Source organism: Ranitomeya imitator, chromosome 3 (assembly GCF_032444005.1).
Source record: "Ranitomeya imitator isolate aRanImi1 chromosome 3, aRanImi1.pri, whole genome shotgun sequence".
Classification (NCBI taxonomy): Eukaryota; Metazoa; Chordata; class Amphibia; order Anura; family Dendrobatidae; genus Ranitomeya; species Ranitomeya imitator.
In genome coordinates this window covers 214355100-214379351 of record NC_091284.1, presented here as the reverse complement: position 1 = coordinate 214379351, position 24252 = coordinate 214355100, and the positions used below count along the sequence as shown (strand labels likewise).

At 45.3% G+C, this 24252-nt stretch overlaps 1 protein-coding gene across 3 annotated transcripts in view; it reads left to right on the top strand.

Annotated features, from left to right (window-relative positions):
• Positions 1 to 383: 383 nt before the first annotated feature.
• Positions 384 to 24252, top strand: part of BCAS2 (BCAS2 pre-mRNA processing factor) — a 75288-nt gene continuing 51419 nt past the window's right edge. For all 3 annotated transcript variants that reach the window (XM_069756119.1, XM_069756118.1, XM_069756117.1), the window contains exons 1-3: positions 384 to 509; positions 3368 to 3460; positions 21436 to 21506. In XM_069756119.1, coding sequence (XP_069612220.1) covers positions 417 to 509; positions 3368 to 3460; positions 21436 to 21506 — 257 coding nt within the window. In that variant the 5' untranslated portion in view covers positions 384 to 416. The remainder of the gene's footprint in view (positions 510 to 3367; positions 3461 to 21435; positions 21507 to 24252) is intronic.

Below are 24252 nucleotides of genomic sequence, written 5' to 3'. Positions count from 1 at the left end.
AATCAGCGGCCATCCTCCCACCAGCGACACACGGGAACACTGCACGCCCGATAGCGGGGGGTGTGCGGGCTAATGATTGCCCACCCGCGCACCACACACAGCCCTCTATGCGCCCCTATCACCAGGGTGTGGGCAGCTCCTCCAGCACTTCCCGCTGCCTGCAATACTGGCAGGCCGCCCGCCCGCTAGCTCAATCACAAGAGCATACTAGAAGTTTTACGTAAAGGGACACGTTATTTTACGACAATGACGCCTACTCCTGCTGTACAGAGCACGCTTCCATAGGAGACAGAAGAGCTCAAGAGGCCGCGCCGCCAGTCACGTGATACGCCGCCGACGCCACTGTCCTATCAGTACATAGAGCGCTCGTCATCAGTATCGCGCATGCGTACCTCACTCTTTTGCCAGGCTTCAAGATGGCGGGCACCAGTCTTGTGGCAGGAGACGTGGTTGTGGATGCGTTACCGTATTTTGACCAAGGATACGATGCTGCGGGAGTGCGGGAGGCGGTGAGTGACGGCCGATATTCTGTTACCTGAACGGAACATGTTCGGCTCTCAAGCTCGAGTAGTAATGCCCGCACTGCCCCCTGCAGGCAGCAGCCTGTACCCCTGTGTAGTGACCATCACCTATACACACTGCTGGGGAACATTTGTGAAAACCGTATACAAGGAAAACTGTATCCATTGTTCTCAGTAGCAAATCACAGTGCTCCTTTGATTTTACTAGAACTGTTTACAAATTGTTAGCTAAGTGCTGATTGGTTGCCAACGGTTTTTCTATTGGCAGCTATGATATATAAGGCCCAAAGCTTGTTTGTCATGCAGCTGCTGCAGCTCCTCTTTTGTAACTAGGGTTGGGGTGAGTTGATCAGCTGTGACCTGCGACTGCTGGATGGGAGACTGGCTCTTGATCGTTGGTCCTGGCGTAACGACGTCTTCATTGTGATGTGACGCACTTGGCCAGCTAGGAAGTGGGTCTCTTGTTCCCAGGACATGGTCGGCCAATAGCTCCTCTAAGACTTTGCATGGTGACCGCTCACCATCAGTTTGGTTGTCTGTGACTTTTGTAGTTGGAATCAGAATCTAACGTCCTGTGCAGATTACTGGATCAGCGCTGACAGGTGATCCGCCGTCCACAGTGTGACCCATTACAGAGGTTCAGATTAGCTGGGTTTTCCTGAAATGAAGGGCAGCTATACATTTGGCATTACAGAGGTTTAAAAGGATTATTCCCAATGGAGACCTTCCCCATGTGAATGACTGCGTGATGGCCGCACACACAGGTCACTGCTCGGCTCCTGGTCTATGAGATAGCCGAGCTCTGCACATGGCTGTCCTGTGACGTCCCATGGACCGTAAAGGGAGCGGTGGCCCGTCAGTGCTGACCCTGGAGACCAGGGAGGTTGTCCGGTCCTGGGACAGAGCAGACTTTCACTCTGCGTTCCGTGTGGAAGACTGTGTGTGGGAGGAGGAAGACTGTGTGCAGGTCTTGTGTAAACAGGCATCGTCCAAAGGGACTCCTAGTCCCATCCAGCTATGCCTGTTAGTGTCAGCTAGCCGATGATGGGACAGCAGTAGTGCCGCAATCCGACTACTGTGTAAAGAAAAAAACAAAACAAAAAAAAAAAAACACAGTATATACTCACTAATCACTTAGTCCCAACACCCTCGATCACTTGTAACAAAAATAATAAACCAACAGTATACTCCCTGGTCCGATGTAATCTATTTAGTAATGAGTGTCCCACTATGATCTCCCGTGGAGAGCTGTCACATCGGCAGATGTGACCGCTCTCCAGGGGCTCTGGTGAGCACTGTATCCCTACGCCGCCGTGAGTTCAGCAGAGTTCATTCTGTCACTTGCGGCACCGCTGCGTGGGAAAATTCTCACGCAGCAGTGCAGTAAAGTGAGAACATAAACTCATTGAACCCTCAGTGATAACACTGCAGAAGCCATTGTCTCCTGTCAGTGTGTCACTGGAGGCTTATAGAGCAGTCACATCCTGTAATGTGACTGCTCTATATGGGAGATCGTCGTGGTACACTCATTATTAAATGGACTACATCGGACTAGGGGGTATTTGTGTTGGTTTATTTTATTTTTTTTTTTGCATGAGATCGAGGGTGTCACATGGATTGGCAGAATAATATAGATGGGAAAAATGTGTAGTGTTTTATTTCATTAAAATACTTTATTCTGGCTGTGTTTATTTAACCCTTTAACATCTATTGGATTAGTAATGGATAGGTATCTTATTGACACCTCTCCTTTACTAAGCCGCCTTGATGTCACCTTACAATACAAAGGCGACCTTAATCCCCTATTACCCCATATGCCACCACTACAGGGCAGTGGGAAGAGAGAGGCTAAGTGCCGGAATTGGCGCATCTTACAGATGTGCCATTTCTGAGGTGGCTGGGAGCTGGTGTGTTGCGGGGGGCGGGGGGGGGGGGGGGGGGGGCAATATCCATGGCCCCTTCCTAGGCTATGAATATCAGCCCGCAGCTGTCTGCTTAGCTTTTTCTGGCAATTATAGGGGACCCCACGTTGTTTTTTTTTGGGGGGGCCCCCTATGTTAATAGCCAGTAAAGGCTAATTATACAGCTGCAGGCTGATATTCATAGCCTGGGAAGATCCATGGGTATTAACCCCCTTCCTAGACTATAAACATCGGCCCCCAGTTGTTGGCTTTCCCTCTCTGGTGCAGAAAATTGCACTGGAGCCTACGCCATTTAAAAAAAAAAAATAATTTAAACATATTGCGCTTAAGGCCAGGGCCGCACTTGCAAGAAACTCGCATGAGTCTTGCACCTCAACACCCGGCACTGCCGCCTGCACTTGGGACTGGAGTATGCAGCTGCATGTATTTCTGTGTAGCTGAACGCTCCAGTCCGAGTGCCAGGTATTGATACCTGGCACTGTGACCCCGGCCTAACACAGATTTTGTGTGTTTGTTTGTCTTTATTTAACTCTTTATGTACCATTTTATTATGTTTATTACTAAACATCAGGCTTGGGATCTATTTATCGCTATCATCCATCTATATATCTGTGTGTGTAAACATTATTCTTCAATGGAGTATGTAAATGAAGAGGTTGGACAAGAAGTGACATCACAGGTTTTTTTTTTTGTTAAATAATAGATCTTTATTTAGCTGACAAAAACGCATACAAATCCGCATGAAAAAAAAAATGCTTGAAAATCCGTATCAAAAACGCGCGTTTTTTTACCTGCGTTTTCTGCCATGAGATGCAGAGTCTGCGCAGAAAATTCCACAGGCAAATCTGCAACATGTGCACATCCTAATAGTTAGTTTGTGTTTATTGAAGATCTATAACCGAATATTATTTTCTCCATGTTTAGGCTGCTGCACTGGTGGAGGAGGAAACCAGACGATATCGTCCAACCAAAAACTACCTGAGCTATTTACCTACTCCAGACTTCGCTGCATTTGAGGTATGGACCTAGATCAGTACCAGCAGATCTGTAGCGTCGGTATATGGACTTCACTAGTTACTACTGCTGAGGCAGCCAGTGCTGGAGATTTATGAGAAGAAAACCAATTTGCTTTATCAGCTAGATTACAGCGGGTGAAAAATGAAATAAGTTATGTCATTAGTGTCTAGTTTTACTTAGCACCTCTTGTGTAGGAAAGGAAGTGGTGGATGCCCCCATATACATTAACTTAAAGGGAATCTGTCACCTCAGATTGGCGGGATATGTAAATGTCTTTTTTCCGGTCCGATGGGCGGCTTTTCGTTTTCATTTCTCCACCCCTCCGTCCCTGTTGTCCGCAATATGTTCGAGAATTAGAGTACTTGTCCTCAGTAGCTCGCGGGTGCGCATGCAATCTTCGCTCGCGCAGTATGCTTTGCCCAACTGCGGGCAAAGCCAAAAAGCATTACTGCGCATGCGCTCGTGCACTATGTCCTGCAACACAGCGAAATACGTCCGGGACATAGTGCGCATGCGCAGTAATGCTTTTTGGCTTTGCCCGCAGTTGGGCAAAGCATACTGCGCGAGCGAAGATTGCATTGCGCACGCGCCAGCACGCGCCAGTACTTGGAGCACAATTACTCTAATTCTCGAACATATTGCGGACAACAGGGATGGATGGGGTGGAGAAATGAAGACAAAACGCCTCCCATCGGACCGGAAAAAAGGCATTTGCATATCCTGCCAATTTGAGGTGACAGATTCCCTTTAAAGAGGTTGTCCACTACTTTTTCATCGATAACCTATCCTTACGATAGGTCATCAATGTCTGATTTTTGGGGGTCCGACACTTCCGCCGATCAGCTGTTTTCTGTGTGGGCGGCCGCTAGCCGAGACTTCTCAATTGTAGAGCTGCTCTGTCTTCTGGTAGTGGCCACAGCAGGGTACTACACAATCAACACCTATTAAATCAATAGGAGGCGGATGTCTAGTACAATGCCCCCACCACTATCAGAAGAAGGAGCAGCTCTGCAATTGAGCAGTCTCGGCTAGCGGTCGCCCACACAGAAAACAGCTGATCGGCGGGGGTGTCGGACCCCCACAAATCAGACATTGATGACCTATCGTAATCCTAGGTCATTGATAGTGATGAGCGAATATACTCGTTAGTCGAGATTTCTCGAGCATGCTCAGGGGGTCCTCCGAGTATTTTTTAGTGCTCGGAAATTTAGTTTCTCTTGCCGCAGTTGAATGATTTACATCTATTAGCCAGCATAAGTACATGTGGGGCTTGCCTGGTTGCTAGGGAATCCCCACATGTACTTATGCTGGCTAACAGATGTAAATCATTCAGCTGCGGCAAGAAAAACTAAATCTCCGAGCACTAAAAAATACTCGGAGGACCCCCGAGCGTGCTCGGGAAATCTCGAGTAATGAGTATACTCGCTCATCACTAGTAGAGATGTCCATTTTGCTTTCCTGAATTTGAACTGCTGATCACATTGTTCTCCAGGAGAGAAGCCACTAGCCAATGTGTCAGTCGGAGGCTTCCTCGTAGAGCACACAGTAGCGCTTGGCTCAGTGAGCACTCCTGTGTATGGCTGTTGGCCAAAGCATTGTTTGCCTAACAGCCATCCAATGTGTGTGGCTGGCCAGCCTTAGGGTAAGTTCACACAGGGCGTTTTTGCTGTTTTTTTTTTTTTTTCTGCAGCAAAACCTGATTTCTAGGCAGGAAATAAGCTGCTGCAAAAATGCAGTTTTTGGTGCTTTTTTTTTTTTGTTGTTGTTGCGGATTTGGTGCTTTTTTTTTTTTTTAGACTAACTTGTCTCTTTTTAAGTTGAGTGCCCCCATGACTCTTCTGCAGAAAAAAAAACAATGCAAATAATGATACCTCTGTTTTTGCTGCATTTTTCAACACTCATTCAAGCCTGAAAGAAGTGACATGCTCTATGTCCAAAAAATGCAGCAAAGCACAAAATCCTGATGACAAAAAAACCAATGTGTGTGTGCATGAGATTTCTGAAATCTCCCAGGCTTTGCTGGTACTGGAAAAAGCATCTGAAAATAGCATAAAAACACAGTAAAAATGCCCAGTGTGAACATACCCTTACAGTTCTCCCATGAAGGACAACCTTTTCATTTATTTAGAATCAAGTTGCTGGGATAAGAAGCAATAATTTCTGTTTTCACATTCACAGGTAGATTAGCGCCAAAAATGCAGATTTTTTTTTTTTTGCATCTAATGCAATTCTATAGTGAAAATCCACGCTTAAAACTCTGCATACCCACAAGAGAAATGAACATGTTGTGGATTTAAAACCCGCACTTGCAGGTCAGTTTATGTAGAGTGATAAAAGCACAGTGGGCTTGAACAGCCTGTTATAAACTAACCTGTGGTCTGTGTTTTAAATCCACAACATGTTAATTTCTCTTGTGGATATGTCTGCAATTTATTCCAGCCAAATTTACATTCCAAATACTAAGGCTATATTCACACTTTGCGGATTTTGCTGCGGATCCGCATCGGATTTGACCGCTGCGGATCTGCAGCAGTTTCCCATGAGTTTACAGAACAATGTAAACCTATGGGAAACAAAAAACGCAGTGCACATGCTGCGGAAAAAACCGCGCGGAAACGCTGCGGATTACATTCCGCAGCATGTCACTTCTTTTCTGCGGATTTTCACCTGCTCCAATAGAAATCTGCAGATGAAAATCCGCAGAAGGAACCGCAGTAAAAACCGCGATAAATCCGCAGTAAAAACCGCGACGGGTTTTCACTGCGGATTTTGGATTTCTGCTGCGGAAAAATCCGCAGTGGAATCTGCAAAGTGTGAACATAGCCTAAATGTCGCTTCTTCCCTTCTGAGCCCTGCCGTGGGTCCAAACAGAATCTTCTGACTACATATGGTATTGATGCTCTCAGAAGAAAGTGGTTAACAAAATGTGGGATTCACTTTTTCATGTTTCCTCTTGCAAAAGTGAAAAATTTGGTGATAAAGCAACATTTTCATGGGGAAAAAAATGAAAATTCTCAGTCGATTTAATGTTAGCAAATTTTGTGTAGCACGTGTGGAATCAAAATGCTCACTATACCCCTGGATAAAATTCTTGAGGGGTGTAGTTTCCAAAATAAGGTCACTTATGGGGTTTTATGCTGTTTAGGCAAATAAGGGACCTTGCAAATGCGACTCAGTGCCCGCAAGCTATTTCAGCCAAATTTGTGTTCCAAAATTCAATGGTGCTCGTTCCGCTCCGAGTCCTGCTGATTATCCAAACAGAGGTTTGTGATTACATGTAGGGTATCAGTGCGCTCAGAAGAAACTGGGTGACAAATTTTACTGTCCACTTTCTTGTGCTTTTCCTTGTAAAAGTAAAATGTTGCTTTAGCCCCAAATCTTTTCAGAGGAAAAATTACATTTTTTTCATTCCACTTTGCATTAATTTCTGTATAGCACCTGAAGAGTTGAAACATTTTCCGAGAGCAGTTTTGAAGTTTTTATGGAGTGCGTTTTTTTAGATGGCATTTTTTGGTGAGTTTTCAAAATAGGTCCCTCAAACTCAATTTAAATCTGAATAGGTCCCTTAAAAACATGTTTTGTAAATTTCTTGAAAAAATGAGAATTAGCTGTTCAACTTTCTCCAGTCACCTTCCACGACAGCGGTACTGGAGGATGTCTCCCCGCCCTAATGGGGGACAGGAAACACAAAGAGGTTAAATACCCTCCCCTTCCTGCCACCTCCAGTGTTTTTCCTGTCCCCTATGGGGCATGAAGAGGTCCTGCGGTAGTGCTGCCGTGGCCGGCGATCGGAGCTTTCAGGTCTTGCCTAGCCGGGCAGCCTGGGTCGGGATGGGTCTCCTCCCTGCGGCGCTGCTCCCGTCTCCCCACATTGTGCGGACTCAGGACCCTTCCTGCGCTCCTTCGGGAGTAAAGCGGAGCGGTGTGGTGCGGCCGGGGTCCCCGCGCGGCTCCCCGGCATTTCGTCCTCTCATCATGGCCGGAAACGGTGGACGCGCGAACCGGAAGTACTCGAGCTTCCGGTTCACGACATGTGCGTTCCAGCGGTGGAACGCACGCGCGTCGGACTACAGTTTCTGATGGCGGCATAGCGGTTTTTCCCCTACGCCTGGGACCAGGAGGAGGAGCACAGGATTGGACGCAGCTTCCACGGTATTTAACCCTGGTAGTCACCTCCAGGTAAGGCCCCCTGTCTGACTGACTGGACTACAGTACTGACTGACCATGGAGGGTGACAGATCTGTCTCTGCTTCTGCCGAGCCCTGCGTCCTCCCTCCTACCGTGAGTAGTGGGTTAAGGTCCCTCTATCCCTGTATTCCTTAGGGTGCCATATACTTAGTCCCCCTTCTCTCTCTCTTTTAGGGAGACAAGGCCTCTGCCCCTAGGAAGGACAGATCTTCCAAGACAAAATCGGAAGATCGAAAATGTGGTGTTTGTGCATCAAAGCTACCTTCTTCTTACAAGAAGAGACTTTGCTAGCCCTGCACTGATGAAATAATTCGCTCAGAACAGCCATCCTTGTTTGAGAGCATTAAATCCCTCATTAAACAGGAAGTTCAGTCCTCTGTATCGGCCCTTTCCCAGTCTCTGTTACCTCCGCCACCTCCTCCTAAAAAAAGGAAGATGGCAACGGTTACTTCTGATTCAGATTCTGGTGAACTTCATTCCTCCGGCTCGGAGGATTTGTGGGAGAATGAGGGCTCCACTTCCACCCCCAAAGAGGAGAGTAAAAAATATTATTTTTCCTCAGAGGACATACAGGAGTTAATTGGTATGGTCAGGGGGACAATGGGCGTTGAGGAGGAGGAGAAGCCATCAGTGCAGGATGAGATGTTCGGTGGGTTAAAACCTAAAAAATTAAAGGGGTTCCCTATACATGAGAATGTACAGAGTCTCATCCTTCATGAATGGGAATCTCCCGAAAAGGGTCTTGCTGTTCCCTCTGAGCTTAAAAATCGTTTTTCTCTCGATGGAGACGTCTCTCTGTGGGATACCCCTAAAGTAGACGTGCAGGTCTCTAGAGTGTCAAAAAAGACAACCCTCCCTTTCGAGGATTCTTCCCAACTCAGAGACCCTATGGACCGCAAGATGGAGAGTTTACTAAGAAGATCGTGGGAGACTTCTACCAATCTCCTTAAAACAAACATTGCGTCCACCTGCGTGGCTAGATCCCTATTTCGTTGGCTCCGCACGCTGGAAGACCACCTTACCCAGGGAACATCTAGGGAAGTAATCTTAGATTCTCTCCCGCTTCTCCAGAAAGCTACGGGCTTCCTTGCCGATGCTTCGGCAGAGTCCGTAGGAGTGGCTGCCAAATCGGCAGTTCTCTCTAACTCAGCCAGAAGAGCTCTATGGCTCAAGTCTTGGAGTGGGGATATAACGTCCAAAACAAAACTCTGTGCCATTCCCTTTCAGGGCCCCTATCTGTTCGGGCAGGCCCTGGATGATATTCTGGATAAAGCAACGGACAAGAAGAAAGCGCTTCCGGAACAGAGAAATCCGAAGAAACGTTTTTTTCGTCCCTCAAAAGGGCAGCCCTTCCAACGGGAATTCAAAGGGAAAGGCAAATCAGGACGCTGGAGCTATCCTAAAGGGGGGAAAGGTAGGAACATCCTGGTTCCCCAGTCCCAGCAGACCCCGGACAAACAGTGACTACGCCCAGGGCGTTGGGGGGCGTCTCTCGAACTTCATCAACCAGTGGAGGTCCATTTCGTCGAACCAGTGGGTACTCGACACTATTCAGAATGGACTAAAATTAGAGTTTGAGAGCCCTCCCCCTCATCACATAAGGATAACCTCCTTACAGAGTCTCAGCCCTCGGGGCGCATTCCTTTCCGGCCTCCAGAACTTACTCCAGGAAGGAGTAATTTCCCCAGTACCTCAGCAAGAAATTGGCAGAGGACACTATTCCCACCTGTTTCTGATCAAGAAACCTTCGGTGAAGCACCGAATAATAATCAACTTGAAACCCCTCAATCAAGTAATAACCTACAGGAGGTTCAAGATGGAGTCGGTCAAAACAGCGATCCCTCTGATAGGACAGGACTGGGCGATGGCTACAGTGGATCTGAGGGACGCTTATTACCACGTCCTAATCCATCCAGAATTCCGGAAGTACCTAAGATTCGCAATATCTCAGGATCGGGAGATAGTACACTACCAGTTCAACTCCCTTCCCTTCGGAATCGCCTCAGCTCCCAGAGTCTTTACAAAGATCATGACAGAAGCCATTATATTCATCCGTCTTCAAGGGATCTGCATAGTACCCTATCTAGACGATCTACTCATTGTCGCTCCCTCAGTCTCCCGCCTCAGGGCCGACTTAACAAGATCTCTAGAAATCCTGAAGTCGTTGGGTTGGATCCCAAATCTAGAGAAATCGGACCTACGTCCCTCCAGGAGAAAGAAGTTCCTAGGAGTCCTTCTGGACTCGGAGGCGAGGAGATCCTTTCTGCCCAGAGAACGTCAACTCGATCTGGTACAGAAGATAACAGCATTCAGAACCCTGAAGGCTCCTACTCTACGACATTCCATGTCTATGCTGGGATCTCTAACATCTTGTATCCAGATGGTACCTTGGGCTCAAGCCCACACGAGAGTCCTCCAAACCCATATCCTATCATCCTGGGACGGACAGCAGAGTTCTCTCTCCAAAAGAATTTGCCTTCCCAATCATGTCAAGGCATCCCTGACATGGTGGCTACGGCTCCGAAACCTCCAACAAGGGGTCAGTTGGGATCAGATCCCGCTAAAGACACTAACATCGGATGCCAGTCAAAGGGGATGGGGAGCTATAGTCGAGGGAACCCACTTCCAGGGCACCTGGGCCCCAGACATCAGAGCAAGCTCTTCAAACTTCAGAGAACTGAAAGCGGTGGAAGAAGCATTAAAAGCTGCATTCTCCATTGTTCAGGGACACCATGTCAGAATATATTCCGACAATATGACCACGGTAGCATACCTTCGTCATCAAGGAGGCACAAGATTCAGGAAACTAAAAACCTTAGCCTCAAACATTTTTTTCTGGGCAGAGAGGCACGTCCTCTCTATTTCGGCAGTTCACCTGAAGGGGTCAGCCAATACCCAGGCAGATTTCCTGAGCAGAAGGGATGTACATCCAGGGGAATGGTGTCTGGACCAGGAGGTCTTCCTCTCCCTGATTTCCAGATGGGGGATCCCAGAGGTGGACCTTTTTGCCAACAGTCAGAATGCCAAGCTGCAAACTTATTTCTCCCTAAATATGACAGAGCACTAGGCATGGATGCATTCTCTCACCCGTGGAGGTTCAACCTCGTTTATGCATTTCCTCCGATCCCATTGCTATCAAAAACTCTACAAAAGATCCGATCGGAACGAGTTACAGCGATTCTAATCGCGCCAACATGGCCAGGGAGGAGTTGGTACAGCGCCCTGTTAGACATGGCTCAGGACGGTCCAGTATGTCTACCTCAGAAGGAGAACCTTCTTCATCAGGGACCGTTGCTGCATCCAAACCTTCACAGATTGAATCTTTCAGCATGGCTTCTGAGGCCGAGATACTAAAGGCAAGAGGTCTCTCAGATGGAGTAATTCATACTCTCCAAAACAGTAGAAAACCCATAACAAATGCCATTTATGCCAAAATCTGGAAGTTTTCATCGTGGTATCTTCCAGATATTCCAGATCCATTTCATCCAAATATTGCCAAAATTCTGGACTTCTTGCAGAGGGGTCTAGAGTTGGGTCTTAGGCCTAACACCTTAAAGGTACAGATTTCAGCCCTTAGCTCCTATTTCGATCAGGAACTAGCCAAACATCGGTGGATCAGGCGTTTTGTTACTTCAGCGAGTAGAATCCGTCCCAGAGTTCTCAACAATACTCCTCCTTGGGACCTTAATTTGGTCCTTAATAGTCTAACTCGGGACCCTTTCGAACCTTTATCGCAGTCTTCATTAAAGGTTCTTACCCTAAAAACGGTCTTTTTAGTGGCTATTACCTCTGCCAGACGGATAGGAGAACTACATGCCCTATCCATACAAGAGCCTTACTTAAGGGTAACATCTGATAGTATAATCCTTCGTCTAGATCCTACCTTCCTACCTAAAGTAACATCAGACTTTCATAGAGGTCAGGACATAGTGTTGCCCTCATTCTACCCGGATCCTTCTAATGTAAGAGAAGAGTCCTTCCACACTCTGGATGTTCGCAGAGTGGTTCTACATTATCTTTCACAAACAGAGTTGGAGGATTGACCAAAATCTCTTCATTCAACTCTCTGGGAAGAACAAAGGCAGGAAGGCTACGAAAAATACTATTGCCAACTTGATTAAACAAGCCATATCTCTGGCATACTCATCCCAGAATCTACCACCTCCTCCATCACTGAAGGCCCATTCTACACGGTCGGTGTCAACATCATGGGCAGAGAGAGGTGACGCTTCTACGGAACAGATTTGCAAAGCCGCCACCTGGTCATCAGTACATACGTTCACCAGGCACTACAGGCTTGATTTCAACCGGGATTTAACTTTCGGCAGAACAGTTCTGCAAGCGGTTGTCCCCCCTAGAAATTATTTGTTGGTACTACTCCAGTACCGCTGTCGTGGAAGGTGACTGGAGAAAATAGAATTATTCTTACCGTTAATTCGGTTTCTAGGAACCTTCCACGACAGCACTAATTTCCCTCCCTATCTGATGATTTTATTGGATGATTCCTGCACTTAAGTGGTAACTATACATACTACTGTGTCCAGAAAAACCACTGGAGGAGGCAGGAAGGGGAGGGTATTTAACCTCTTTGTGTTTCCTGTCCCCCATTAGGGCGGGGAGACATCCTCCAGTACCGCTGTCGTGGAAGGTTCCTAGCAACCGAATTAACGGTAAGAATAATTCTATTTTTAACCCTTCAAAATTCGAACAAAATAAAATTACGTTTGAAAAATGATGCACATATAAAGTAGATGCAGTTGTTCTCAAAAGTTTACATACCCCAGCAGAATTGTTGCTTTCTTGGCCTTTTTCAGACAATATGAATGATAACACCAAAACTTTCTTCACTCACTGGGTGAAGCCATTTATTGTCAAACTACTGTGTTTTCTCTTTTTAAATCATAATGACAACCCAAAACGTCCAAATGACCCTGATCAAAAGTTCACATACCCCATTTCTTAATACCGTGTATTGCCCCCTCTAACATCAATAACAGCTTGAAGTCTTTTGTGGTAGTTGTGGATGAGGTTCTTTATTTTCTCAGATGGTAAAGCTGCCCACACTTCTTGGCAAAAAGCCTCCACTTCCTGTAAATTCCTGGGCTGTCTAGCATGAACTGCGGCCTTGAGATCTCTCCAGTGTGGCTCAGTGATACTGAGGTCAGGAGACTGAGATGGCCACTACAGGACCTTCACTTTGTTCTGCTACAGCCAATGACCGGTCGACTTGGCTTTGTGTTTTGGATCTTTGTCATGTTGGCACGTTCAAGTACGTCCTATGCGCTGCTTCTGGGCTGATGAGTTCAAATTTGCCTTCAGTTTTTAACATGCTGTATTTGTCTTTCCTTCAACTTTGACCAAGATCCTGTGCCTTTGTAGCTCACACATCCTCAAAACATCAGCGATCCACCTCCGTGCTTTACAGTAAGAATGGTGTTCCTTTCATCATAGGCCTTGTTGACTTCTCTTCAAATGTAACATTTATAGTTTTGGCCCAAAAGTTCTATTTTAGTTTCATCACTCCAAATTACCTTGTTTCAGAAGTTTTGAGGCTTGTCTCTGTGCTATTTTGCGTATTGTAGGTGAGATACTTTGTGGCATTTGCGCAGTAATGGCTTTCTTCTGGCGACTTTACCATGCAGCCCATTTTTCTTCAAGTGCCTCCTTATTGTGCATCTTGAAACAGCCACACCGCTAGTTTTCAGAGAGACCAGTATTTCAGCTGATTGTTATTTGTGGATTTTTCTTTGCATCTCAAACGATTTTCCTGGCAGTTGTGGACGACCTTTTTGTTGGTCTACCGGACCGTGGTTTTATTTTTAGAGCCCCTGATTTTCCATTTGTTAATCACCGTTTGAACACTGCTGACTGGCATTATCAATTCCTTGGATATCTTTTTGTGTCCCTTTCCTGTTTTATACAGTTGACTACCTTTCCCGTAGATCTGTTGACAATCCTTTTGCTTTCCCTATGACTCACAATCCATAAATGTCAGTGGCTGGATGAAAGATGCAAGAGTCCGTCTTGATCTGTCTGGATCCCAGAAACTCACTCAGTTTTTACCTTTAGTAACCATTCAAACCCATTTGTGTCAACTTCTGTGCATGTTATCAGGCCAAAATCACCAGGGTATGTGAACTTTTGATCAGGGTCATTTAGATGTTTTGGGTTGTTATGATTTCAAGAGAGAAAACGAGAGTAGTTTGACAATAAATGGCTTCACCCAACCACTAACTATGAGTGGAGAAAAAGTTTTGGTGTTATCATTTATATTCTCTGAAAAAAGGCCAAGAAAGCAAACATTCTGCCAGTGTATGTAAATTTTTGAGCACAACTGTATATGGGAAATGGTTTTTTTTTTTTTAATTATTTTTTAACCCCTTAATGACCCCAGCTTTTTTCGGTTTTGCGTTTTCATTTTTGGCTCCCCTTCTTCCCAGAGCCATAACTTTTTTTGGCCTTGTGAGGGCTTATTTTTCTCTTCGCCACGACAGCACCCACTGAGAGAGGGGATCCGCCCCTAGGAACAGGAAATCCTACGGAGAGATAAAAGGGGCGGTCCCCCTCGCTCCCACAGTTTGGTTTCCTGTTCCTACGGGAAAATCCACGGAGAGAAGCGGATGCCCAGCCTGGATGCCGCTTGCGCAGTTTACCTTTGAGGACGTCAAGGGCTCCAGAGCTGGAAGCAACGTCGGGGGTCCTGGCTCAGTTTCCCCCCTCTGCTGGCAGACGCTGTGAGGCCAGGACGGGCGGTTGCTGGCTCACGAGGATCCATCCGGGTCGTCTGCGGGGAGCAAGCGCTGCGGTATGGTTAGCGTCGCGCCGTCCTCGGCGGACGCTCAGGCAGCGTGGAACCCCAGTGTGTTCCCCCGGAAGTGCAGGTGAGCTTCCGGGGTGATGGAGGAGGGAGACGGCGCCTGCGCTGATGCCGGTGGCAGCGCAGTCGCATAGAGTATGGCCGCGACCCGGAGGTGGTTAGCACTTCCGGGTTCAACAGGAAGAAGATGGCGGCCCCCATGTGAAAAGGACGCCGGCGCTCACACTCCGGCGTCCAATATGGATTCTGCACAGGACCCTGCGATGTCTTCCGTTGAAGTCACCGCAACAAATCCACGCAGCCATGCCAGCAGCAGTCGCTCTAAACAGAGCGCATCTTCTAGGAAGAGCAAGTCGGATCGAGCTATTCCTCTGCTTGTGCCTCAGTCTCCTCCTCATCAGCCGGTACCTTGACAGTCAGCTTCACTGGGTGAGTGTGCATCTACCCTACTAAGCTGATTATTGTTCCCTCTCCCTCTATACACCCTAGGCGAAAAAAACGAAACACAGACAGTGTGCGTTATGTCTCCAGCCCCTTCCGGATAGTCACACTAAGAGGCTTTGTAAACCATGCATTGATACTACCTTACGGGAGGAAGCCTCAGTTAAATCAGAAGACATTAGAGTCATGATTAGGGAGGAATTACGAGCCCTGCATAGTTCTGACAAGGAGCCGCGTACTATGGAAAAAAGGGGATACGTTTCCCCTATATCTGACCAGTCTTCTGATATAGAGAATGCAGACTCTGATATTTCCCAGGAATATGTTTCCTCAGACGAGGATCAAGATACGTGCTTTCCCACCGATAGTATTGATAACCTTGTGAAATCCGTTTGTAACACCATGGGCATCGAGGATTCTAAGGTCCCTAGAACACAGCAAGACATAATGTTTGCTGGTCTATTCGAAAGGAAAAGACCCTCCTTTCCGGTAATAGCAGCAGTAAAAAATTTAGTCAAAAAAGAGTGGGAAAGCCAGGGGCAAAGGGGATCATCTTCACCATCTTCAAAAAGGCGTTATCCCTTCAATGATGAAGAGTTTTCTACATGGTCAAAAGCCCCGAAGGTGGACGTGGCAGTGGTGTCCACATCCAAAAAATCCTTGCTGCCTGTGGAGGATTCGGGCTCATTACAAGATCCACTGGACCGTAAAGCCGACTCTCTTTTAAAAAGAGCCTGGGAGTCTTCTACGGGGGCTTTTAGACCGGCTATATCGGCTACATGCACCGCTAGGTCCATGCTAGTCTGGCTAAATGACTTGGAGGAAGGGCTGAAAGGCGGTCTCTCGAGGGAAAAATTGATATCCTCTATACCCCTAATTAGGGGTGCTACAGCTTTCCTGGCAGACTCATCTGCTGACTCCATACGCCTGGCAGCCAAGTCAGCAGGACTGACGAATGCAGCACGTAGGGCCCTGTGGCCTAAGGGCTGGAAGGGTGATCCCCAGACAAAATCCAAATTGTGTGGCCTCCCATGTCAGGGTGAGTACCTGTTTGGTACTAAACTGGACGAGATCCTAACCAAAGCGGGAGAGAGAAAAAAGGGCTTCCCTAATAATAATAATTACCTTCCATTCTATAGGAGAGCGTTCCGAAAGCCCGCGTTTAATAAATGGAAGGATTTTAAGAACCAAGACCGCTGGGCCACAAGAGACACCTAACAAAGAGGTGCATTCTTTGGGAAGCGCCCTTTCAAAATTGAAGACAAACCCCGTTAGAGCAGATCTACCTGTGGGAGGTAGATTGTCCTCCTTCTCAAATCAGTGGCGAGCGATAACGTCAAACGTTTGGGAAAATAGCCTCATCACCTCTGGCTTAAGATGAAAATTTTCCCGAGTCCCTCCGGACTCATTTCTATTGACTTCTTTAAAGTCTCAGTTACAACAGGAGGCATTGGAGCAGGAAGTAATGAATCTTCTATCCAAGGGAGTTTTGGTGGAAGTTCCATTCCTTCAGGAGGGAAAGGGATTCTATTCCCCTTTATTTTTGATTCCAAAACCGGATGGATCATTCAGAACCATTATAAACCTTAAAAAGTTGAACATCTTCTTAGAAAATCAAACCTTTAAAATGGAGTCTATCCGGTCCACCATAAAACTCCTGTTTCCCCATTGCTTTATGACGGTACTTGACCTAAGAGATGCGTATTACCATCTACCAATCTTTATAGAACATCAACAATATCTCCGCATGGCGATTGTATTGAATGGGTGTATACGGCACTTTCAGTATGCAGCAATGCCCTTTGGACTATCAATAGCTCCAAGAGTGTTCACTAAATTAATGTCGGAGGTGATGTCATATCTAAGGTTAAAAGACACCCTCATAATTCCATACCTAGACGACCTTTTGGTAGTGGGAAATTCCCCTTCACAGTGTCAGCAACGATTGTGTGATATGATTTCATCTCTACAGGGGTTAAGGTGGTTAATAAACTGGGAAAAATCTAGGCTATTCCCAACAACTCTGCAAACTTTTCTGGGGATTATATTAGATTCTATAAGCCAGAGATGTTTCCTCCTGGAAACTAAACAAATAACAGTTAGAAATAAGGTTCAGTCTGTAATAGATAAACCTCTAATTTCTTTGAGAGAAGGCATGTCCCTTCTTGGCTCCTTCACGTCTTGTATCCCAGCTGTTCCATGGGCTCAATTCCATTCGAGGCGTTTACAGTATGCAATTTTACGTGAAGAGGTAAAATCACAAGGTCGTTTAGACGGTAAAATTTCCCTTTCTGGTGAGGTAATCCAATCTCTGAACTGGTGGCTAGAACCAAATCACTTGGTTAGTGGGGTCCCCCTGGGTAGTTAAACCCTCAAACACAATATATACGGATGCCACTCCTAGTGGTTGGCGAACACATTTAGGGGACCACCTAGTCCAAGGACTATGGTCCGTTACGGAGTCAGACGACTCTTCTAATATAAGAGAGCTAAAAGCCATCTATCATGCCCTATGTGAATTCCTTCCGCAGCTACACGGAACACATACCAGAATTCTGTCAGACAACATGACATCAGTGGCTTATATCAATCATCAAGGAGGAACAAAATCAGGAACTCTCATGTCTATAGCCGAAGACATCCTAACTATAGCCGAAGAACATCTTCTGTCCCTGTCAGCGCTACATGTCAGAGGAGTGGACAACTCAAGAGCAGACTTCCTCAGTCGTCATACCCTCCACCAAGGGGAGTGGGTTCTAAATCATCGAATTTTCAAAATGATAACCGTGAAATGGGGTATACCCGATATAGATCTTTTCGCTACAAGAGACAACAGGCAGTTAAAAAGATTTGCTTCAATGTTCCGGACCGACAATCCCAATATTCTCGATGCCCTTCAGGTTCCATGGACGTTTCAGAAAGCATATGCTTTTCCTCCATTGATTCTTCTTCCAACAGTAATCAGGAAGATAAGGGAGGACAGAGCAAATATAATCCTGATTGCCCCGTTTTGGCCAAAGAGACCATGGTTTTCCCTGCTCAGAGCCATGTCCATCTCAGATCCATGGATTCTCCCAGAGGATCAGGATCTTCTCTTCCAGGGGCCCTTCAACCACCCTCATGTGAAGGGTCTATGGTTGACAGCCTGGAATTTGAGAGGCAGCTGTTAAAACTAAGAGGCTTCTCTGATAAACTGATTAATACCTTATTGTCAAGTAGGAAAAGATCCACTACATCCATATATGTGAGAGTGTGGAAGAAATTTCTAAATCTCTATCCATCGGCCTTGTCAAATGAAATTCCTGTCTCTACTATTTTAGAATTTCTCCAGAAAGGACGTGATTTAGGCCTTTCAGTTAGTACTCTAAAAGTACGAGTTTCTGCTCTAGGGGCCTTGTATAGTCACAACGTTGCGGGTGATAGGTGGATAGCCAGATTTATTTCAGCCTGCCAGAGATCAGAACCAGTTCAGATTCCCCAAATACCTCCTTGGGATATTCATTTAGTCCTGGAAGCCTTAACAGGTCACCCATTTGAGCCTCTACACTCAGCTCACATTAAATATATTTCCCTCAAGACTGCTCTTCTTGTCGCTTTGGTGTCGGCAAGAAGGGTAAGTGACATACAGGCACTATCAGTAGATCCTCCCTTTATGTCAATATTTCCAGATAGAATTGTCCTGAAAACAGACCCTTCCTACCTACCTAAAATGTGTACTAAATTTCATAGGTCTCAGGAAATCCTTCTTCCTATAATAACCCTACAAATCAAGAGGAGGAAAAGTACCATACTTTAGATGTGAGAAGGGCCATAATCGCTTATCTAGACAGGACTAGCGCCTGGAGGAAGAGCAGGGCTCTTTGTTTCCTTCCAGGGTCAAAGGAAAGGATCTGGTGTTACAAAAGGCACATTATCCCGATGGATTCGGGAGGCGATATACCTGGCCTATTCGTCTAAAGGGGAGAATCCACCTGAGGCTGTGAAGGCACATTCCACCCGGGCGATAGCATCATCTTGGGCTGAGCGAGCAGAGGTTCCTATAGAACTCATATGTAAGGCCGCAACCTGGTCTTCTCCTACTACCTTCTACAGTCACTATAGATTAGATCTATCTGCCTCCACTGACTTGTGTTTCTGTAGATCAGTTCTTAATACGATAATCCCCTCCCCCCCCCCCCCCCCCCAAATAACTATCTCTGAAAGTCTCTCAGTGGGTGCTGTTGTGGCGAAGAGAAAACACCGGATTACGTACCGGTAATGCTCTTTTATAGAGCCACGACAGCACCCCTTCACTTCCCTCCCATTTACCGGTACATATATTAGTTTGCATATGAGCACTGTTAAGGGTGGTTGGTTCTTGTAATTATACGTAATTAAGTTAAGATAAATGATGATATAGAATTACCTACTAAAACTGGTGGGCGTTTCCTCGCAATCTTTGTAACCCAAACTGTGGGAGCGAGGGGGACCGCCCCTTTTAGCTCTCCGTAGGGTTTCCTGTTCCTAGGGGCGGATCCCCTCTCTCAGTGCTGTCGTGGCTCTATAAAAGAGCATTACCGGTACGTAATCCGGTGTTTTTGCAGGACGAGTTGTACTTTTGAATGACATCGTTGGTTTTAGCCTGTCATGTACTAGAAAACAGGAAAAAAATTCCAACTGCGATGAAATTGCAAAAAAAGTGCAATCCCACTTTTTTTTTTTTTGTTTTGACTTTTTTACTAGGTTCACTAAATGCTAAAACTGACCTGACATTATGCTTCTCCAGGTCATTACGAGTTCATAGACACCAAACATGTTTAGGTTTTTTTTTTTTATCCAAGTCATAAAAACAATTCTAAACTTTGCTTAAAAAAAAAAAGCGCAATTTTCCGATTCTTGTAGCGTCTCCATTTTTTTGTGATCTGGGGTTGGGTGAGTGCTTATTTTTTGCATGCCGAGCTGACGTTTTTAATGATACCATATTGCTGCAGATGAATTTTTTTGATTGCACGTTATTGCATTTTAATGCAATTCTGGCATTTTACTTTTTTTTTTTTTTTTTTTTTTCTCGCTACACCATTTAGCAATCAGGTTCATTTTTTTATTATTGATCTGGCTTTTTTTATTTATTTATTTTTTTTTTGATGGGGCGAAATTAACTATATATATATATATATATATATATATATATATATATATATATATATATATATATATATATATATATATATATATATATATATATATATATATATATATATATATATATATATATAAAAAATTCTTTTTTACTTTTGCCATGCAGCAATCGCCTCTATGGGAGGCTAGAAGCTGGCATAGCCTGACCAGCTCTGATACATAGGAAATGATGCTCAGATCACTCCTATGTAGTAGAATTGCTGCATTGCTATGAGCGCCAACCACAGGGTGGCGCTCACAGCAATCCAGCTTCAACACCAATAGAGGTCTTCAGTACACCTCTGGTTGTCATGCTGACCCCGTCACTTGATCAAGTGACGGGGGTCAGCGATGTGCACATTTCCAGATGGATGGTTTGACAGCGGCATTTAACTAGTTAATAGTGGCGGGTGGATCCGGGCGATTCCACCCGCCGCTATTGCGGGCACATGTTAGCTATACAAAACCGCTGACATGTCCCTGCTTTGATGCTGGGTTAAGTATATCGTGGCACAGCTGTGTTGGTGCACAAGATAGGTTCCCCAAACCAGTAAGTATATAATAAATAATTTGGCACTCAACTTATATACGGTTGTTACTTTGAAAGAGATATTTTTATTTCAGTCCGCCGGAGCCCGCATCAAAGCGGGGGTTCTATCCTTGGACGTACTATTCCGTCCGAGGACTGAATGGGGTTAAGGATATAAAAACTGAAAATTTGAAAATAGTGAATTTTTCAAAATGTTCGGCAAAATCATAATTTTTCAAATGCAAAACCTATTAACTTCAATTTATCACTAACGTATAGTAAAATGTGTCACGAAAAATTGTCAGAATCCGTGGGATCTGGTGAAGCATTTGAGAGTTATCACATGGGGTGAAAACATGACATGCTAACAAAATACAGGAAAGATAAATATCTTGGTACCATGTTAGCCAGTAGATAGAAACATATTTAGAATTGAGAGTCCTCAGTGGTTGATGCCTTTTAATGGCTAACTGCTAATTTGTTACCATCTTTTCAGTCAGCCATTAAAAGGTATCAGCCACTGAGGACTCTCAGTTCTAAATATTTTTCTAACCAAATACAGAAACTGCAGTGTCAAATATTTATAAAAAATTTAAAAAAAAAAGGAAAATAACCAACATGTGCAGAAATGCTGGCGTAAATCTGCAATATCAAAAACTCGCCAAATACCCGTTGTGGGAAAATTGTTTAATTTTCAGCGGCTAGTTGGCTGGGAGAGGTTACATTTCTATCAGTTGTTGATTTCCATACTAAAATGATGCAGCGGTGTTGGAGGTAAAGCCCAGCGAGTCTTCATATTTGGTGCACATCATGGTACATTTAATTTATTTTTTGCAATCCTAGACAGAAATAATGAGGAACGAGTTTGAGAGACTATCTGCTCGCCAGCCACTTGAACTTCTCAGCATGAAGAGGTGAGTCTTGGCTGTTTTCGATCTGGCTCTGCATCTTTCAGGATACATGTAACTTTTTAACTTGCCTACATTTGTTACATTTTTGAGAAGCAAATGGGGAAAACAGCAATTCTGTGTCTTGTGGGACAGTACAATTATGGTGGTACCCAGTATGTATAATTGTAGTAGTCTTAATAACTTAGTTTTGCACAATAATGGCGCATTGTATGTATGTACATACTCGAGTATAAGCCGACCACCCCCCCCTAATTTTGCCACAAAAAACTGGGAAAACTTTAATGACTCGAGTATAAGCCTAGGGTGGAAAATACAGCAGCTACTGGTAAATTTCAAAAATAAAAATAGATACCAATAAAAGTAAAATTAGTTGAGACATCAGTAGGTAAAGTGTTTATGAATATCCATATTGAATCAGGAGCCCCATATAATGCTCCATACAGTTCATTATGGCCCCATAAGATGCTCCATATTAAAATACGCTCCATGTAATGCTGCACAAATGTTGATTGATTATGACCCCATAAGATGCTCCATAGACACATTTGCCCCACATAATGCTCCACAAATGTGGATTATGGCCCCATAAGATGCTCCATAGAGATATTTGCCCCATATAATGCTGCACATGGCCCCATACAGATAATTGCCCCATATAATGCTGCACATGGCCCCATACAGATAATTGCCCCATGTAATGCTGCACAGGGCCCCAGAAGATGCTCCATACAGATATTTGCCCAATATGCTGTTGCTGCCATTAAAAAAATAAAAAAATCACATACTCTCCTCTCAGGCCCCCGGGACTTGATATATTCACCTGCTTTGCGTTCCACCGCCGCTGTCTTCCCGTCCTCTGCACCGACGTTCAGGCAGAGGGCGGCACAAACTAATCGCGGCATCACTGCAGAGGACGTGGAAGACGCAGCTGCGCCGATGGTGGAACGGGGAGCAGGTGAATAGCGCGCACTGAGTTATACTCACTTGCTCCTGGCGCCGTCGCTGCACGTCTGTTCCCCGGCGCCGGCAGCTTCTTCCTGTAGTGAGCGGTCACATGGTACCGCTCATTACAGTAATATGCAGCTCCACCCCTATGGGAGTGGAGTCGGGTCCATATTCATTACTGTAATGAGCTCTGTCTCTTTAGGCAACTGTAAACACCTCGCTTGTAGAAGTCAACAGGTTGCTCCAAAAGCCTTGTTGTGACTTCAGAAATAAGAGTCTCATCTGGTTGCCCTTCAAAAATAACTTCATTGTTGGAAAGAGGTGGAAGTCCGATGGTGCGAGGTCGGGTGAATAAGGGGATGAAGTAGAATTTCTAAGCCACAGGAGCATGCTTGCATTTGGGCAACATGTGAGTTGTGAACTGGTGCATTGTCTTCTAGAAGGCAGACATCTTTGGTGAGCATGCAATGTCTCTTGGTTTTGATGGCCTCCCGCAATTTCCGCAGCAGTGAAGCATAGTATGCCCCAGTGATCATGGTACCCTTTGCTAGAAAATCCATCAGTATTAGTCCGTGCTGGTCCCAAAATACTGTGAGCATGACCTTGCCTGCCGAGGGTTGGGCACATGGAGTCAGTGTGTCATGATGCTTCCATTGCATCGACTGGACTTTAGTCTCAGAGGATCATAGTGATGGACCCAGCTTTCATCCTGTGTGATCAGTCTGCTGAAAAAGTCCTCCTGGTTTCCATCGCACATTGTCTATAGAGCCTGGGATCATTCGACTTGTTCTTGCCTCTGGAATGGTGTGAGCAGCCAGAGAAGATGATCTTGGATGATTTTTTTCCAAGGACCACACACTAATCTTGACATTTTGGGCTAGGTGGTGAATGGTTACGCAGCGAAAAAATAGCGACCTCCGCTTGCTGGATGGTGTGTTCATCGATAGCAGAGTGGGGTCTCCCTGGAATTGGAGCTGTTTGCACCGAAGTCCGACCACATTTGAATTGACGATGCCAGTTCTTGACTACATCATATGATGGGGAATCGTCACCATAATCCTCTTCATCTCATCGAACGTCATCTTTGGTGTGCGGCCTTTCAAGTAAAGGAACTTGATGACTTCTCTGTATTCCACTGGGTCCATTATCAAACCTCACACCACTTGAGCACCTGTAAAATCAATACAGTTATCAGTCTTGCGTTGCAAATTGGCACGTAATCTATACACTTATATCATTACACATGTTCAGTTTCGGCAGCCTGTGATAAATAGAAATGGGTCAGGGGAAATCTTTAATGAACACCCCCTCGTGTGTGTATATATTATATTTTGCACTTGTACTATACTTTTTAATGGAAAACAAGTCTCCCATTTGGATGATTTACTTATTTCGATCGCATCTTAAAGGGATCCTGTCACTAGGTGATATGAGATACAGCCACAACCTTTCAGGCCCAATATGACGGGAAAGGTCAAAGAGCCCCGGCGCCTGCGCACTGCAGTACTTTACTCTGCCCTAGTCAGGACTCGGAAGTACGCCAGCGCAGGAGCGCGATCTGGGGAGATTGTGTGGATGATGTAGATCAAGAACAGCCGCACTCTCAGGTGATTGCGAACAGTGATACATTTATTGAGTATCTTACATTAATCACACTGTTGAATAATAAATTAATTGATGATGTGTAAAGAGGTATGACGTAACATTTCAACCTAATCCTGGGTCTTTATCAAACATCGCTGCAAGAAAAATATATAAGACTTAATGTGTTGTACATAGAATACAAAAAAATTTAAAATAACAT